Raw genomic sequence first — 19,125 nt, 5'->3', positions numbered from 1 at the left:
TCTGAATTTATAATCTAAATATGTATTAGTCTGTTCAGGCTGCCATAACAAAATATCTTAGACTTGGTGACTTAAAAGAAATTTATTTTCTTACAGTTCTGGAGGGTGGAAGTCTAAAATCAAGTTTCTGGCAGGCTTTGGTTTCTGGTGAGGGCTCTCTTCCTGGCTTGCAGGCAGCTGCCATCCCATTAAGGCCCCACATAGCCTCTCCTCGGTGTGTGCACACTGAGTGTGAGCTATCTGGTGTCTCTTCTTAATATAGATACCAATCCCCTCCCATCACCCCTCCACCCCCAATGACCTCACTTAACCTTAATTACCTCCTTAGAGGCCCTTTCTTCAAATCCAGTTATCCTAGGGGTTTGGGCATTATCATGGGAATTTGAGGAAAAACATTCAGTCCATAACAAAATACCCTTTTCTGACTTCAGTGAAAATAAAGGATAGTTCTCAGTACCCTCAATCCCTGTCACATATCACAAAAGCAAGAACAGTCTCCTTAGAATTTGCTTATTTTATGTATTTACAAAATCTATAACCACTCCAATTTCATACTTCGGGGCTGTCTTCCTGTTTTTTATGACTTAATGTGGTTTCGGTGGTAGCCATAAATCTGAAAACATTACTAGTATTATTTTATCTATTCACCTGTGTTTCCAGTCTGGGTGGACACTCATATGCTACATATGCTAGTGAAGACCTCTACAGTGGCGGTACAAGGGGAGATGGCACCTCTCTGTACCTAATGCTTTACTTCAGTCTTTTAGTGCCCACCTGAAGCTTACTTTGTTATTATAGCAATATAATATTAATTTTTATTTAAATATGGCCCACTTGAATTTTTACTGCATTCTTCCACTTTATTTCATTCATCCAACAAGTATTCGCATGTTCTAGGTCAGGGGTCCTCAAACTTTTTAAACAGGGGGCCAGTTCTCTGTCCCTCAGACCGTTGGAGGGCCGGACTATAGTTTAAAAAAAACTATGAACAAATTCCTATGCACACTGCACATATCTCATTTTGAAGTAAAAAAACAAAACGGGAACAAATACAATATTTGTATTTGCATGTGGCCCACGGGCTGTAGTTTGAGGACCCCTGTTCTAGGTTCTGGGAATACAGTGGTTAACAGGACACACCTGATCCTTGTTCTTTTATAGTAGTGGGGAAAATAGGCAGACCGCTTTTCCAAACAGTCATGATTGATAAGTCCTATGAAGAAATTAGTTTTATAAAATATATTTTTATTGATTTAAGAGAAGAAGGAAGAGGGAGAGAGAGCTAGAACATCAATGATGAGAGAAAATCACTGATAGGCTGCCTTCTGCACACCCCATACTGGGGATTGAGCCCACAACCCGGGCATGTGCCCTGACTGGGAATTGAACCGTGACCTCCTGGTTCATAGGTCAATGCTCAACCAATGAGCCACACCGGCTAGGCAAGGCTTTTTCTTTACCATCTTAGAATGCTTTGTAAAAGACAATAGGTAAGAATTTTGAAACAGATCTAGAGAGATTATAAAGTTCTCTAATGCCAAAAAAAAAAATTTCTTAATTTTTCAATTTTTATTCTTGTGCTTTGATCTCAGAGCATTTAGCATACTAGATAATAATACAGTAATCTGAAATATGATATTTTAAGCAGGTCATATTTTATTATCATGAAAAGGTTTATAAAATATTTGTTCTCTTGTGCTTTGGGCCAGAATTCATAGTGGTGCACAATGAAAATAGCAAAAGTATAAAATCAAACCTTATTGGTAGTCTTTCAAGAAATAATGCAAAAACATCTGAAAATTGATTACATGAACTCCACAAATTACTCAGTTTATAAAATATTCCAGCTTATAAAATGGATCCCTAGTAATTGTGTATCTGACAAAAATCAGTAGCAAAACTCCACAAAATTACATTAATTTGCTATAGATTATGTTTATAGATGTTATAGAGGTTGTATGTTATAACAAAAGAATATAAAGTTATTATAAACGTTTCTGCTTAAAAAAAGCAAACCAAATGGTTAAAAACCAAGTCAAGTCCTTTGACTACTAACAGTTAAAAAATAGTTTGCTAAGGACCCTGACTTTGTCAAACCGATTGATAGAGCATCGCTTACTTCTTTTAACATTTAAAAGTCAGACTAGGGCTCTAAATTTATAAGACAAAGCCAGAATCTTTGCCTAGGAGGAGAATCTGGTCAGGAAGGTTTGAGACTAGTCATTTTTCTACCTTAGAGGCCTCAACTTCCCCTAATATACCTGTGGATCCGACCTTTTTAGGCCTAAAGATATAAGCTAAAATAAACTATTTCCTGAAGTTCTCCGTGTTTAACGAGAATATGAACATGCCTATATGTTTTAAATTTTTTCTAAAACTCCAGCTTTCCTTCATGACTTCTTAGGAACTGGATGGATAATTGTAAGAGGTAAGCTTGAAAATGTGTAATATGTTACAATTATTTTTTCAAAATACATTCATCTAGGTGGCTCATATTCGAGCAGAAAGAGATATTTTGGTAGAAGCAGATGGTGCCTGGGTGGTGAAGATGTTTTACAGTTTTCAAGATAAGAGGAACCTTTATCTAATCATGGAATTTCTCCCTGGAGGTAAAAGCAAACGTAACAGCAATGACAGGCTGAACACAAGCAAATCACTATATGTAATTACAATTTTATTGATTAGGTTTACTTTGGTATTCCTAGCTCTGAGTTTTATATAATCAGTCATGGTTTTCCAATAGCTCCTCCCATAATAATGGTAATTTTGACAAATCAGATTCTTTTGAAGAAAGAAAAACAAATCACTAAAGAAAAACAACCCAATGGGCAAATGATAGCGCACTGAAGAACTCTGGCTGTCTATAAAAATATAGGAAAATGTTCAACTTCACCAGTATTCAGGGAAATGCAAATTAAAACAAGAATGAGATACCATTTCACACTCATCTGATTAGTAAAAACGTTAAGACAGATGAGGCTGTGGGGAACTGGCCTCATATATGTAAATTAATCTGTAATCCTACTGGGAGAGCAATTCATACATAGCAGTAAAGTGGAAAATGCAGGTGTCCTACAACTCCACAATTCCACAACCAGCTGTATTCCCTGGAGATTCTCCCCCACGCCCATGTACAAGAGACCTGTAAAAGGATGCTCATTGTAGCATTGTCATAATAGTGAAAACCTGAATGCAAGATAAATGTCCAGCCATAGAAGGCTGGACAAATAAAATGTGGCATAATTATGAGATGAGATATTTTACAGTAGTTAAAAGTCAGGAGCTATATCTTTTTCAATAGTAACACTCCGGTGTCGGGTGAATTTCCCGCCAAAATATAAGATGGCGCGTTAAAATGCCTATATCTTTTGAAGTATGGGTTCGATTGAAATGAAATATTTGGTAATACGCAGTTACAATCGGCCCGAGTTTACACGTTTCCCCGCACTCCACCGCAAATCTATATGAACCGAGTTTAAGACGGCTCCCGCGGAGTACGCGCAATTCACGCGAGCCGACTTAACTCGTTTCCCGCAACCCAAGTGGTAATATCTCAGAAACGGTGGCGTAATAAAGCAAGCTGTGCAATTATATGTACAATTGATACTATTTGTGTAATTTTTTAAAAACCTACAAAAGACTGTAAGTCTATAGATTAATATATAAGTATATGAAAACATTTTAAAAAGAAGCTAGAAGGATACACATCAAACTAAATGCATGATAATGGTTACTCAGCAAAATGGGAAAGAGGAATAGAATGGGAATGGAGAACAAAGAATACTTCTACTTTATTATTATTTTTTTAATCTGAAGCATCATGAAAATATACTTTGTCAATTTTGAATGGTAAGTTCACCAGTGTTTGTTCTTTGCCTCCCTTTAATGAAAAAAATCCCTTGAAAATAAAATAATGTCTGGCCCTAGCTGGTTTGGCTCAGTGGATAGAGCATCGGCCTGAGGACCAAAGGGTCCTGGGTTTGATTCTGCTCAAGGGCACGTACCTTGGTTGCAGGCTTCTCCCTGGCCCGGGCCCTGGTTGGGGCACATGCAGGAGGCAACCAATCGATGTGTTTCTCTCACATCGATGTTTCTCTCTGTTTTTCCCTCTCCCACTCTCCCTAAAAATCAATGGAAAAATATCCTCGGATGAGGATTAACAAACAAACAAAAAAAGAATGTCTGAAGGTAAGTCTTTCAGTGGAATGATGTCCTATTTTTGCTAGCCCAAAGAGCTCTGAGTGTTTTTGAAACTTGAATTTGAAAGAATACTAGTATATCCCATTTCCAGGTGTGCTTATTGATTCATTTTCCAGTTTGGTATGTTTTTCTCAGCAACTTATTCTGGATGTTGAGTGGTGGATATTACTTCATTATTAGCTCTGCTTTGATTTGATTTCATGTACTTTCTATCTTAAACCCATTAAATGTCATAAAACTTTTGCCTATGCAGTGACACTTTATTTGGCCCTGGAGATGGTTGGAGGTATACTGGGTGGATCATAAAATTCAAAAATCAGGCATACATTGTGTAGATACAAAGAAAGCATTTACAAGGTATTTCCCTTTTGAGGCCTTTCAATACATGATACTTTCCTTTATAGGGGACATGATGACATTGCTAATGAAGAAAGATACCTTGACAGAAGAGGAAACACAGTTCTATATTTCAGAAACTGTTCTAGCAATAGATGCGATCCACCAGTTGGGTTTTATCCATCGGGATATTAAGCCAGACAACCTTTTGTTAGATGCCAAGGTATGTGAATAAACTGGTGAATTATTTGGTTGCTAGTTATTTTATGGAGTAATAGAGCTAATTTTGTGATTGGAAATGGACAACTGCAATTTATGTTATTGCTAACCTACATTATTTTATAGAATGATGTAGTCATTATCATCAAACATTTATACTATTACATTTCATTTGTATGGATTCTAAGCTAAGAATTTTTATACTAGTTGAATTTTAAAAAGTTTACAATAAAGCTTTTGTTTCAAAGTTAATATAATCCACTGATTTTACTAGTTTTTTTTTTTCCCTTTTTTAGGGTCATGTAAAATTATCTGATTTTGGCTTATGCACAGGATTAAAGAAAGCTCACAGAACTGAATTCTACAGAAACCTTACACACAACCCACCAAGTGACTTCTGTAAGTTTGATGTGTTCTCTGTTAAAGTGATATAGCTGATTTAATTCAGTACTGTTGAGAACTAAAGGGTCTCTCTCTCCCTCTCCTTACTCCTTAAACCAGTGCATTTCAAATGTGTATGTGTGTATTTGTTCTGGGGTGAGAGTTTTCTCATGATAACAATTCTGTCTTGTTGAAAATAGCATTTCAAAACATGAACTCAAAGAGGAAAGCAGAAACATGGAAGAAGAATAGGAGACAACTGGTGAGTTAGCCATGTTTTTAAGAACAGTTTGGTGCCCTGGTTCTAAAATCTCCTTTGATTTTTTTGCTTATTTTGTATCTTTCACAATGATTATACTTACTTTATAGCAATGATAATGCTTGTTCTGGGATCACACAATTTTCTTAGTTTCTCTATAGTGTTTCCTTGCCTGTAAAGTGAACTGCTGATTTTTACTTTATGATTTAACTTTTGAGTAGCTTATAAAGCATATCTATAATTAAATAATTGTCTGTTTACTAGTGATTAGCACTTTATATAAAACTCACTGTAGTAAGTGTAATTTAGTGACTGCCTGGTGATTTCCATTTTTCCATTTTCCATACCTGTCCTGATAAAACAAATAGCAATCAGCACATGTAAGATGGTTGTGTATTTCTAAGAACTTTTTTATTGACAAAATAAACAGGAAACTTAGGGTGTTAACAGTCTTACAATGAATAAAGTTAGAAAGCAGACTTTACTACAGATAAATTACTCCTTTAATGTACAATAAAATAACACTATTTTTAAATATATTTTTTATTGATTTTTAGAGAGAAAAAGGGAGAGGCAGAGAGATAGAAATATTAGTGATGAGAATCATTGATTGGCTGCCTCCTGCATGCCCCCTACTGGGAATTGAGTTCGAAACCTTGGGCATGTGCCTTGACTGGGAATCAAACCAGCACCCTTTTGGTGTATGGGTTGATGCTCAACCCCTGAGGCTCACTGGCTGGGCAACACTGTCTGTTTTTAACCCTACACTATTTCTCCTCTATTACTTAGCAAATATAAGAATCTTTTGCCCCTTTTCTTCTTTTTCTTTATCCTGTAAACTAGGTCTTTGAACATTCTCCAGGTTAAGAATGTGCCTTTTGACTTTGTTTTCCTAACTTCTTGTATAATGCCTAGCACATATGGACACTGTAAATATGTTAAATTCAATAAAATGATGAAAATGAAATTAATTTCCTCAAGAAGGTAAATAGACTGAAAGATAATAGTCTAATACCCTCTCGAACCAAATAAAATGACCTTGGCATTATTGAGCTCATTCTCTCATTACCCCCAAGTAATTGCAAGCTTCCTGGGCTTGTAAAACATTTCAGTGTTTTTAAAAGTTTAAAAAATTTATTGAGCTATGCATTAACAAGAAAAACTTTCTTCTACTTTTAAGTGTGTCACTTTTAGATCAGATTTTATAATGGAGAAAAGTTTTGCAGTATCTCCTACTTTAAAAGGGAAAAATGAACATTGCTTAAAAATATGGTGGGGATTCTATAACCCCCTATTTACAGAATATTTACAGAAGATTACTTATGTGCATGTTTTACTATTCTTCTGGCCATCATCATAACTTGTATAGTGTTTCCCAAGGGAGAAATAGAGGGGACTTTATGTATTCTGGACAGGAAATCCTTCAGGACCTGTATCCCCTGCCCACTAAATGCCAATCATGTCCTCCCCCAGGTCACTGAGATGACAAAATCTGCTGTCACACATTTTCAAATGGTCCCTAGAGTACTACCCTTAGTTGAGAACTAGCTCTTTAAATACAGTTTTGGTAAGACTTTATATGAATTAAGAATGAAAAATTGCATTGCTTCCTAATGGATGAGCAGTGGCCTGGAATTAGGTTTATAATGAAAATACCTGATGATTATATATATACTAGAGGCCCGGTGCACAAAAATTTGTGCACTGGGGGAGGGGGAGTCCCCTCAGCCCAGCCTGTGCCCATTCATAGTCCAGGACCCCTTGGGGGATGTCGACCTGCCGACTTAGGCCCACTCCCCGGAGATCAGGCCTAAGCTTGCAGTCAGACATCCTTCTGGCAGCCAGGGAGCCCTCGGGGGATGTCCAACTAAAGGCTTAGGTCCCCAAGGGATTCGGTCTAAACCGTTAGTTGGACATTCTTAGTGCTGCCACGGAGGTGGGAGAGGCTCCTGCCACCACCACTGCGCTGGCCAGCCATGAGCCAGCTTCTGGCTGAGTGGCACTCCCCATGTGGAAATGCACTGACCACCAGGGGGCAGCTCCTGCATTGAGCGTCTGCCCCCTAGTGACCAGTGCGCATCATAGCAACCGGTCATTCTGCCATTCAGTCAATGTGCATATTAGCCTTTTATTATTATTATATAGGATGTCCCTATTTGCCCCCTCTACCCAGCTCTTGCCCCCCACTTCTCTCTGGCCATCACCATACTGTTGTCTGTGTCCATGGGTTGTGCATATATTTTCTTTGGCTAATCCCTTCTTTAAATTCACTTTTTTAAATTTTTATTTTCAGATAAGTGCTTATAACTGCGCTATTATATATTTTCTATTATATCATTTAGAATTAAGATATTTTTTAATTGAACCCTTGTAAATTTTAGCACAATTTAATAAATTATGCTAGAAGCAATTAGGAGATTTTTCATGTAATGCAGATACATTTCAATTAATATTTTATTAATTTTTAATTTTTTAATATTTTAATTTGAAATAATCTTATACATGTAAAAAAAAACTATAAAATACTACAGCATATTATATGTACCCTTCACCCAATTTCTTAGGTGTTAATAATTTAAACATAACCATTATACAACTAACAAAATTTGGAATATATTTTTTTATAATCTCTTTAATGCTACTTAATCCATTTACTTTGTTTTTGTTATTCTTCACCCAAGGATATTTTTCCATTGAATTTTAGAGAGAGTAAAGGGAAAGGGAGAGACACATTGATTGGTTGCCTCCTGCACATGCTTTGATAGGGACTGGGGATCAAGCCAGCAACTGAGGTACATGCCCTTGACTGGAATCGAACTTGGGACCCTTCAGTCCACGGGCTAATGCTCTATCCACTGAGCAAAACAGGCTGCAGCTTAATTCATTTACTTTTAATCTATATGTGTCTTTATATTTAAAGTGGGTTTTGTTTTTGATTCACCCTGCCGGCTGATGGGGGCTTCTGGGGCGGGCATGCCCTGCCGCTTCGGGATCCGCCGACGGTCGTAGGCCGGGCTCAGCTCAGCCCGAACTTGATCCTCGGGCAGCCCACCCGGGGGGCACTGCAGCAGCAGAGACACCTCGGCGTCCATGGTCTGGACAGGGGAGCTCTGGGGAAGGTCACAGCCAGGCTTGTCACCCTGGGGGACCTAGAGCCACCAACAGACCTACTGAAGATCCCCCCCCCAGCCCTTTTGCACCCCCCTAGACAGTTAAGTGTCTTATCATCCAATAGGCGCCCCAGACTCCAGCTGCCAGACATCCCAGGGACTCCGGGGCACCCCTATCACCCAAGGCCCTGGGTCCAGTCCCCCCTAATGTCCACGTCTCCCAAACCCAGGGGTCAGGGACCCCTCCTACGGTGCAGAAGCTCCAGCCTCCAGCAGGTACTCACCGCCACTTTGGCCCACAGTCCCTTCCCTTTCCCCAACCGGAAGTGCCCTCCCCTCCACCCTGGCTTCTCATTGGCCAGCTTCGGGGCTGGTGCGGCAGCTCTGCCTGGGGAGTCAGTGACCTCTCTGGCCCTCCCGCATCTTCCGCCTGGGGATCTGGGATCCGGGATCTGGGACACCGGCCCTGCCTCCTCGGGCCCGAGCCTGACCCACGAGCCCGGAGCGCGGGGCTTGGCTCACCTGGGCCCCATGGCTGACAGTGTGACCTGGGCAGGTCTTGTCTGCTGGGCCTCGGTGTCCTGTCTGCACCAGGGCTTGGGGTGGGACGTGAATCAGTGCGCTGAATATGCCCCCGTCCCAGCTCTCCCGTCCTGAGGCTGTGGCTTTCTGGGTGGATTGGAGTCATGCGAGATCCTTAACAGTCCCCACTTGCCACTGCGCCCCCAGGTTTTGGCCGTGAATTCTGGAGAGAGGAAGCTGGAAGCAGCAGGGCCCAGAGGCAGAAGGGCTCGCAGACCCCCGGAACAGGTGTGCCCCTGCCACCCTGTTGCCACGGGACCCGCCGATCTCGGGATCTCGGGTCTCGCGGTGGCAGGGCACGGCTGGCTGCTGGGGCTGCTGGGGCTTCTGGGGCAGGTGTGCCTTCCCGGCGGCCGGCCTGCCCTGGATGGCGGCGCGCTGGCGGTTGGCGCTGTCCCGCCCTGCCTGCAGTATGCAAATTAGCCGCCATTTTTGTTGGTGGTTAATTTGCATATTGCCCTGATTAGCCAATGGGAAGCGTAGCGAAGGTACGGTCAATTACCGTTTTGTCTTTTATTAGATAGGATAGTAGGCTGTAGTAGTTTACAAAGCACATTCCTTCTCTTGTTTTCATCCTCATATCAATGGTACAGGCAGATATTATTACTTCAGTTTTATGTAAGCAGAGGCTGAGGCTCAGAGAAGGTGATGAACCTGCCTAAGACACATTACTTATGAGTGGGAGAGCCAGGACTACTGGCTCAACCTTTTTTTTTTTTTTTTTGAAATGGATTTAGGGCTAAATATATATAACTCAATTATGCTTCTTACGGGGCAAAAATCATGTCTTAAATAACATTATTTGACTCAGTACCTATCACTTAAGCCTTATGCATGATAAACATGCAAAACAAGTATTAAAAATGAAAAAGTAACTTCTGTATACATTGCTTTTTACAGTAGTGAGCCATATTCATATGTTTCAAAAAATATATTAAGAATGTTGGTATGACAAGCTGTTCCTTTGCAGGCATATTCCACAGTTGGGACGCCAGATTACATTGCGCCAGAGGTATTCATGCAGACTGGTTACAACAAATTGTGTGACTGGTGGTCTTTGGGAGTGATTATGTATGAAATGCTAATAGGTATGTCTTATCATTTATTTATATACATACCATATAAATTTCCTTGAGTGCTACTGATTGAACATATGCAGATACCATGGGCTAACATATCAAAACTCTTAAACCAATTTCTGACACTCGCCCCCCATTGTTAAATACACAGTGATAGATAGCAATGAGCTCTCTAGGGATCTGGTTTCAGGAAGTGGGTATTTAATGGAACTTCCATTTATCAAAATTGTATCTGCATGGTCTTTCGGGAAAAAGGGGGAGAAGGATGCTTTAAATCCTTTATTTTATTGACTTCATTAGGAATTTAATTATAAATTGATGACTGGTGGCATTTTTTTATTGTTAAGTAGAGCACTTGGAGCTACTTTGGTTCTTGTGACACTTATGTAATAGGTTTAGCATATTTGATCATAAGAACTGATAAAACTTTTTTTCTCTGATACATAGGATATCCACCTTTCTGCTCTGAAACACCTCAAGAAACATATAGAAAAGTGATGAACTGGAAAGAAACTCTGGTATTTCCTCCAGAGGTGCCTATATCTGAGAAAGCCAAGGATTTAATTCTTAGGTTAGTGATTAAATTCCTAGAGGAGGTTGTCGTATCTTAAAACTTCACAGGTACCCAAAAGACTAAATTGGCCATTTCACTTTTGTGGGAGGGAAAGGACTACCACTGATATATATAATCAAGGAGATCAATAAAGAAAAGGTGTTGTTGTGTGTTTGTTTTTTTGTTTTTTTTTTAAATACATCTTTATTGTTCAGATTATTACAGATGTTCCTCTTTCCCCCCCCCCCGTAGTTCCCCTCCACCAGGTTCCCACCCCACCCCATGCCCTTACCCCCCGCCACTGTCCTCATCCATAGGTGTACGATTTTTGTTCAATCTCTTCCCACATCCCTCACATCCCCTTCCCCCTGAGAATTGTCAGTCCACTCCCTTTCTATGCCCCTGCTTCTATTATATTCACCAGTTTATTCTGACTTACTTTTTAGATTCACTTGTTGATAGATATTTATTTGTTGTCACTTTGTTGTTCATAATTTTTATCTTTACCTTTTTCTTCTTCTAACTCTTCCTAAAGAATATCCTTCAGCATTTCATATAATCCTGGTTTGGTGGTGATGAACTCCTTTAGCTTTTTCTTGTCTGTTCATCACTTTGCATATTTCTTGCCACTCCCTTCTGGCCTGCATGGTTTCTGTTGAGAAATCAGCTGACAGTCGTATGGGTACTCCCTTGTAGGTAACTAACTGTTTTTCTCTTGCTGCTTTTAAGATTCTCTCTTTGTCTTTAGCCCTTGGCATTTTAATTATGATGTATCTTGGTGTGGTCCTCTTTGGATTCCTTTTATTTGGGGTTCTCTTCGCTTCCTGGACTTGTAAGTCTATTTCTTTCATCAGGTAGGGGAAGTTTTCTGTCATGATTTCTTCTAATAGGCTTTCAGTATCTTGCTGTCTCTCTTCTTCTGGCACCCCCATAATTCAGATGTTGGTACATTTGAAATTGTCCCAGAGGCTCCTTACACTATCTTCATATTTTTGGATTCTTCTTTCTTTTTGCTTTTCTGGATGGGTGTTTTTTGCTTTCTCGTATTTCAAATCTTTGACTTGATTCTTGGGATCCTCTTGTCTGCTGTTGGATCTCTGTATATTCTTAATTTCAGTCAGTGTATGCTTAATTTCTGACTGGTCCTTTTCCATTTTTTTGGCATTCTCATTAAGATTTTTGAAGGTCTCACTAAGTTCCTCGGAGGTTTGTAGAAGATTCTTGAGTGACCTTATAACTGTGGTTTTGAACTCTATGTCCAGTAGTTTGCTTTCCTCCATTTCTTTCGTTTGTGACATGTTTCTTTGTCTCTGCATTTTGGCTGACTGCGAGGACCCGCTGTGTCTATAGTGGAAGAACTGCTGTGCTGGAGACACCCTTATGGGGTAGGACTTGCTTCAGTGGGGCTTTGGTGCTCACTGAATCTGCCTCTTGAGTGTGTCCCTTATGGATGTGAGGAGCTGAAATCTGGTATCTGACCAGGGGTACCCTGGCTCCTGGATCTCCAAGTCAACCACTGTGTGAGTCCACCCAGCAGGAGTTACAGCAATATCAGCAGATTTCTCCTCTTTGTTTGGGGTTTGGAAGTTTTGGAGCTCTCTGACCCAGCTGCAGTTTGTTAGGTTAGGCTGCAAAAGGGCAGGGGGTTCCTTTGCCCTGCTGGGCACAGTTTGGGTGGGGATGTAAACTGAGTGGGGCGGGGTCTCAGAATCACCAGGGAGGAGCAAACAGCAATGACTGTCGTCAGCCATCTCCGCGACTACTCGTGTCTCCGCGTCTCTGCGTCCCTGAGTCCCTGAGTCCCGCGCCCCCACAGTAACAATGATCCCTGCGCGCAGCTCTGCAAGAAAGCTACCCTTGCTTCCCGACCCGCTGCAAGACAGTCCAATTTCTCCCCGTAGGAGTCTGGGACCCCAGAGTCTCTCCGTAAACGAATTCACTGCATTCGGGAGCTTGTATCCCCTTCCGATTGAAAAAAACTGCACACCCAGTTACAGCCCGCCTCGCACGCGTCTCCGTACCTCTGTTCTTGGCGCCTCTGCACCTCCTACCCAGTCTCTGCGCTTTTTTCTTTCCTTCTATTTGTAGAACTTCCACTCGGCCAGCTTTCCCGTGGTTCTGGATGATAGCTGTTTTGTCTTTTAGTTGTAGTTTTAATGTTGTTGTGGGGGGCAGCACATACAGGTTTATACCTTATGCCGCCATCTTGGTTCTCCTCTGTTGTGTGTGTGTGTGTGTGTGTGTGTGTGTGTGTGTGTGTTTAAAGCATTAAAGAGGAAAGGAAAAATAAATTGTTAGGAGCAGTTCCTATCACAAAAGTCTTTATATGAAATCTTATCTAAGCAAAGGATTCCATTCTGTTTCACAATTAAAATGAAGTGTTTTGATTCTGTTGTGAATGGCTGGAAGGAATATAAATTGGGACAACCTATGGGAACAGCCATTGGCAGCATATTATGAAAAGTCTTTATACTGTATATGACCTTTGACCCAGCAATTCTACTTCTAGGAATTTTGCTTATGCAGATAATCAGATGTGTGTGAAGATTTAGGTATAATATGTTTATTTTGATACTGTTAGTAATGAAAAATTGAAAAACATCTAAATGTTCAACAGTGGTGGACTGGCTAAATAAATTATATTTGCATATACAAATGAAAATGAAGTTATAGAAAATTTTTTAATGATTTTGGGGAATTTTCTCAATATGTTAAGTGGAAAAGTCCTAAAATAGTAACTATTGGATCAACATAATGTTTTTTAAATTACAGTAAAAGACTAGACAGAAATGGCTTTGACCTGTTTATAGTAGTTATCTCTGAATGATGCAATTACAGATGATTTATATTTTCTTCCACATTTCCCACAATAAAGAGATAACATCAATAAGCAATAAAGTGAAATGTTTGAAGTAATGCAAATAGAGTACTTTAGATGTAATTTGCATATGGTAATTTCTCTGTTTACTTTCTAGATTTTGTATTGATTCTGAAAATAGAATTGGAAATAGTGGAGTAGAAGAAATAAAAGGTCATCCTTTTTTTGAAGGTGTAGACTGGGGGCACATCAGGTATGTTCATAGTCTTTGAATGGGAAAGGTCAGAGTAAAAAATGATTTGGTGATTAATTTGTCTGATTTTGCTAGATTAAGTACAATAAGTAACACTGTTATAATGTTTTCCGGATTATATAAATGAGTGAGACTGTAGTGATTATAGCTAAATGGCTGGTTTTAACTGATGTACGTTGTAGAGGAAAAATCATATATTGTACACCTGTTTGGATTTTGTATCCAGAGTTATATGATGAAGGCTTTTAGCACAACCAAGATGTATTTACATTTCACTCTATAATCTTTCATTTTTATCCTCTTGTTAATATACCATATTTTGTCTCCTTTATTAATGTATAAGATACAGTCCCTTTTAAAACATTATGGGAGAAGTTAAATAATGTGACCGATAAGAATTTGCTTATAGTTGTTAATTGTGAGCATTAGCTTTTACTCAGTTTATGGCCAAACTACCTTCAGTAGTTCTCCATATAGCAACAGTTTAAAAACAAATCTGATCATGACATTTTCTTCCTTCCCTTTGCACTTAGAATAAATTTAAGGATTTTAAACTGCATTTCAGGACTGTGGAGTATGGCTCTTATCTCATCGCTACAGGTTGCATCTTGTGTGCTCTTTCCCACTCTTCCTACCTCACAGCTCTGTCATTTGCTATTCATTCTGACTGAAATGCTCTCCTCCTCCCTGCTCTTGTTCCTGCCAAGCCAGCTCCTTTTCATCTTGTAGGACAGCTTCTGTGTAACTTTCCTGGGCTCCTCTAATATCTATAGAACAGCATGGAGAATTCTCAAGTAGAATTATTTTTTGGAAAATTAAGAGTTCAAGAAAATTTATCATGGTTACTCAATACCTTTTTGTAGGGAAAGGCCAGCAGCAATCCCTATAGGAATCAAAAGCATTGATGATACTTCAAATTTTGATGATTTTCCCGAATCTGATATTTTACAACCAGGTAAGACAATCTACAACACAACTAACACTATTAAAAATCTATGAAATGATGACATTTTCCCTAATGAAGTTATTTTGATCTTGGTTAATCTTTCTATCTTTCTAGTGCCAAACACCACAGAACCAGACTACAAATCCAAAGACTGGGTTTTCCTCAATTATACATATAAAAGGTTTGAAGGGTTGACTCAGCGTGGCTCTATCCCCACCTACATGAAAGCTGGGAAATTATGAATGAAGATCACACTCGCCCCCAACCAAAAGAACTCAGGTAGCTGCATCACAGGCTTGCTCGGCGTAGGTAACAATACATGGAAATTCTCCTGAAGACGGTGGTGCTTATGACTACAAGAGGAAATTCTACAGGATTAGAATTTCTGAGACTACTATAGGAATTGGTTGGCAGTGCCAGCTGGCATTTTTGGGTTTTTAAAAATATTTTATTATTTTTGTTAACTTTATTATACGAAGGTACTGGAATAAAAGAAACGTACATCCCTTTCTAACTGCATTGCCTACATGCGTATTAAGGTCCATTCTGCCTGTGTGCATTGTGGCTTCATATTGTAACACCTTTAATCGATTCAGGAGAAACACATATCATTTAAAGCAACATAGGCTAACCTGTAGGTAACACTGCAGTATTGCTGTTTTACTGCAAATCTTATGGGTCTAGATAATCAATAAAAGCCATCTTGCATACTAGTAGTTGATGTTAGAACACTTGCCGTATTGGTTTGGATATCTATAGAATACATATGAAGACAATTTCTATAATGCTTTTAAGAAATTTTAAAAAGGAAATACACTGGTTATTTAAAAAATAGAATTTATCATCATATTATGACACAAACTCCATAGTAAGGAGTGGCAAGTTTATAACACGGAGGAAGTTTAACACCTTCACTCAAGCGCTCCACTAATATATTTGCTTTGCATTCAGAAATACTGATGACCTTTATATATGTAGTCTGTGTACTCACAGGGGAGATGTACTATATTATATAAAATGTAAAGTTGCTTTTACTGTGACAAGAGGACTTCTTTTTTAACAAGAGGACATGGCATTATTTTAATTTGATTATAGTGAGTTGAATATAAGAAATGACCAAGAAGGCTGCTTGTAGAACTAGTGTATTTTTATTAAACTATTTTTTTAAATGTCAAACTTCTGATCATGTAAATGGACTTGTAGAGTACAAAGAGTTATTTACGTTGGTTTTCAGGAAGTTGTTACATATCATGGCTGGTTAACATTTATTTTTTTTAATGAAAAAATTTCCTTTGATAGTACTTGTATTATTGTGCCATTATTTTCTTATACTCCAGATGTACCAAAGATCCTGAACAGAGTGCATGTTCACAACTAAGTAGAATTTTACTTTCCTGTGTGAATGCTGTATTCAGACATGATAGAAATCAGCTTATTGAAGGGCAATAGTGTTCATGTTTAGCTACATCACTGTGGATACTATAAATGGAATTAAGGAGGTAAATGCAGGCCAGAGGGGTTGTGATTAGAGGATAAGGGAGACAGTGTCAGCATCACATTCTTTGGGTATTTCCCTAAGAATTAAGTTATCTTTCTAGCTCAACATTTTAATTCTAAAACGACCCTCTGTGGTTTTGATTTCTTAAGTATTTAAGAATAAGTCTTTATTAAAGAATGGCCTAATGTTCCTCTTAACTATTTATATGATTTTTTAAAGATATAACAATTATAACCATTACAAATGATATGTGATCAAAATCTAAAATGATGATTTATTTTTAGGAATATTCTTCTTAATTGGGAAGAATTGCATAGGATTATTATGCAAATCTACAAATGTTTTTATAAATATTGCTGCTAGGTAGTTCCACGATGTTTCAAAAAGGCCATACTAGGAATTGTCCCCCACTGCCCCCCCCCCAAAATTGTCTCCCTTTTTCTTCCCTCCTTCCTCCTTCCCTTCCTTCCTTAAATTGTTTCATTCTAGTATTTGTTTGATACTTGTTATGGGTTCCTCTAATAGTTCATATCTATTTTCTTATTTGAGTCATGTGGCTGAGTAGGAGAGAGAACTATTAAAATTCTGGGGTTATCTCAGTTGTACCAACTCAGTTTTTCTTATTATAACCACCTTTAACTTCTGCTCACATTTATGAAATTTTCCTCACTCCCACTCACCTCCTCCTTCCTTGTTAAACGACTGTTTAGCTGGTGTAGTAGTGAATGGGTAGTATATGAGGAAATTGCAACATTCTCTAGTTCTAATATGGTAACTATTCTAGTACAGAAAAATACACTAATTCAAGTTGACAGAGAGTGAGATAAAGGAGCTGAATTAGCTAAGTTTACTTCTTAATTGACTAAGAATAGAGCATTTTAGTTTCCTTCTTCTTCATTCTTGTTAACAGGCAGAACTTGGAAACAGTTGTGATTTCCTAGCAGTGAAAGGCAGTTCTGGGAGTTCACTTTGTTTAGTTTCTCATTTTTCCCTGGAGTCAACAGAGTGATTCACAATCTTTGGGGTTTCCTCCTCGTCAAAAGCATTTCTTAAGTGCCTATCTTAAAGCAATTAAAGACTGTGTCTGCCCTTTGGAAACAAGAATTTGATTCATGATGCAAGTTAGCTAGATAATTTGTGAAGTATCTTTGAGACTGAATTTTCTCTATTGTACATTTCCCATATTTCAGGTGAACGATTTAATTTAAATGACAAAACCCTATCTACTCAACTGGGCATAATGATATTTTCTTTAAATTAGACTCTATTTTGAATTAAAGAGTTTTATTATAAACTGTGTTTTTGGTTTTTCTAAGTATATAGAAAGCTTGTATAATTCAGATTTATTGATTTCCTGATTTAATGTAGACCAACTTTTTTATTAAAAAAAACCTTTGTATTAAAGCAAGTTATGTTATTTTTCTTTTATGCTTTTCTAACTAACATAGCTTTAAATCTTTAAGTGTATTGAAGCATAGTCCTATCTGAATATAAGGAATTTCTTATAAATCAACCTTTTCTGAATTAAATATATAGCTGATTTAATAAGCTATTAGTTGAATGGAAAATAACAAATGTGGAATATTCAAAACTTTCTTTGGTTGCTAAGGCTTAAGATTGTGTTTCATTTTTATCTATAAAAGCATACTTTTTCTGTTTTGTAAACGCCTGTATATCTCTGTGTAAATTTGTAAATTTTAAAATATTTTAAGTACATTTATTTTTGGTGTTTCATTGTAGAAAACCCTTAAACAACCAATCAATCAGTCTGTACTGGTAGGAGATACAGCTGTTCTTCTTTTGATGATCTACAAATGAATGAATTGAAATTTTAATCAGTAGAGAGGTCCCTGGCTAGTAAACACATTTTCTCTTTGAATTGCTAAGATTCAGAGCATTCAAAATAACTGTTTTGCTACAACTGTGATGATTTCCTCTTGTCTTTAAATTTTATTTTCTCTTTAGAAGTGCACTTATTTCTGAGAAATTTAATGAAACAAACACTTAGAACAAATGTAAATATAAGACACTTGGGACTACTAGAGATATTTTAGATTTTTATGAAAAAATGTGAGGGGATATTGCTACTTTAAAAAGAAATGAAGTAAAAATAGATCTTAGTTATTTTTTAAAAAGCAATATAAATTATTCAGCAGTTGTTTAGAAAAATAATCATCAGGCCCTTGAGTTCTGTATTCATTCAGTTACTGAGTTTCAAAAAATGTTTTGGTGGCATGAGGCCTTTTTCAATGAAGGTAAGAAAAGAATAAAAACTATGTTTATAATACTTATGTTGGTGAGGTTTTTTTGTTTGTTTCATTTTTGAGTTTTGAGATAGGTGTTACCCAAAACTCAAGAAAGACTAATCTGTTAATGTATTCAATTTTTACACTTAAAGATCACATCATGAACAAAATAAAATTTTGACGTTTCATTTGTGTTATGTTAAAACATTCAAGATAGTTGTACAGGTTTATATACAATGATCCCACTAGGCCAAAATAAATTAGCAAGTAGAATTGAAATTGAAAATATTTCAGAATTAAATTGAAAATGCCTCAAAATAGCATGGAAACTATTAAGTGGCCCAAGTACCCAAGCACCACTACATTCTGTCCCATGAAAGACACCGATAATCATGATACTCTTTCTGCAGAGCTCAAAAGGAGCAAATCAGAAAACCTACTTGTTCCCTGGCTTACATCATCTCAATAATGCCATGGTGAAAGCAAAACTGTGAAAACACGATGTCAAAATTTGGACATTGGCGCAAACTTGGAGACTGTAAAATCATCTTCTTTTGAAAGCATCTTGTGATAAACTTACATTTGTATACAAAATGCTTTCACTTACATTATTCATTTTAGTTTTTACATTATTCATTTTTAGTA

The 19,125-nt window shown here is 37.9% G+C and overlaps 1 protein-coding gene across 4 annotated transcripts in view; it reads left to right on the top strand.

Annotated features, from left to right (window-relative positions):
* The window catches only part of STK38L (serine/threonine kinase 38 like), a 75,693-nt gene extending 57,172 nt beyond the window's left edge, over nucleotides 1–18,521 (top strand). For 3 of the 4 annotated variants that reach the window (XM_006086777.3, XM_014454069.2, XM_006086778.3), the window contains exons 6-14: nucleotides 2,486–2,609; nucleotides 4,605–4,759; nucleotides 5,052–5,154; nucleotides 5,337–5,398; nucleotides 10,058–10,175; nucleotides 10,614–10,737; nucleotides 13,695–13,790; nucleotides 14,654–14,745; nucleotides 14,851–15,194. In XM_006086777.3, the coding sequence (XP_006086839.1) occupies nucleotides 2,486–2,609; nucleotides 4,605–4,759; nucleotides 5,052–5,154; nucleotides 5,337–5,398; nucleotides 10,058–10,175; nucleotides 10,614–10,737; nucleotides 13,695–13,790; nucleotides 14,654–14,745; nucleotides 14,851–14,978 (1,002 nt within the window). In that variant the 3' untranslated portion in view covers nucleotides 14,979–15,194. Of the gene's footprint in view, nucleotides 1–2,485; nucleotides 2,610–4,604; nucleotides 4,760–5,051; nucleotides 5,155–5,336; nucleotides 5,399–10,057; nucleotides 10,176–10,613; nucleotides 10,738–13,694; nucleotides 13,791–14,653; nucleotides 14,746–14,850 lie in introns of all 4 variants that reach the window. The other variant, XM_006086776.3, reaches the window with a different exon arrangement.
* Nucleotides 18,522–19,125: the final 604 nt, after the last annotated feature.

The sequence above is a fragment of the Myotis lucifugus genome, unplaced genomic scaffold (assembly GCF_000147115.1).
Source record: "Myotis lucifugus unplaced genomic scaffold, Myoluc2.0 scaffold_30, whole genome shotgun sequence".
Classification (NCBI taxonomy): Eukaryota; Metazoa; Chordata; class Mammalia; order Chiroptera; family Vespertilionidae; genus Myotis; species Myotis lucifugus.
Note: the sequence above shows the minus strand (reverse complement) of the source record. Positions and strands in the feature narration are given on the sequence as shown.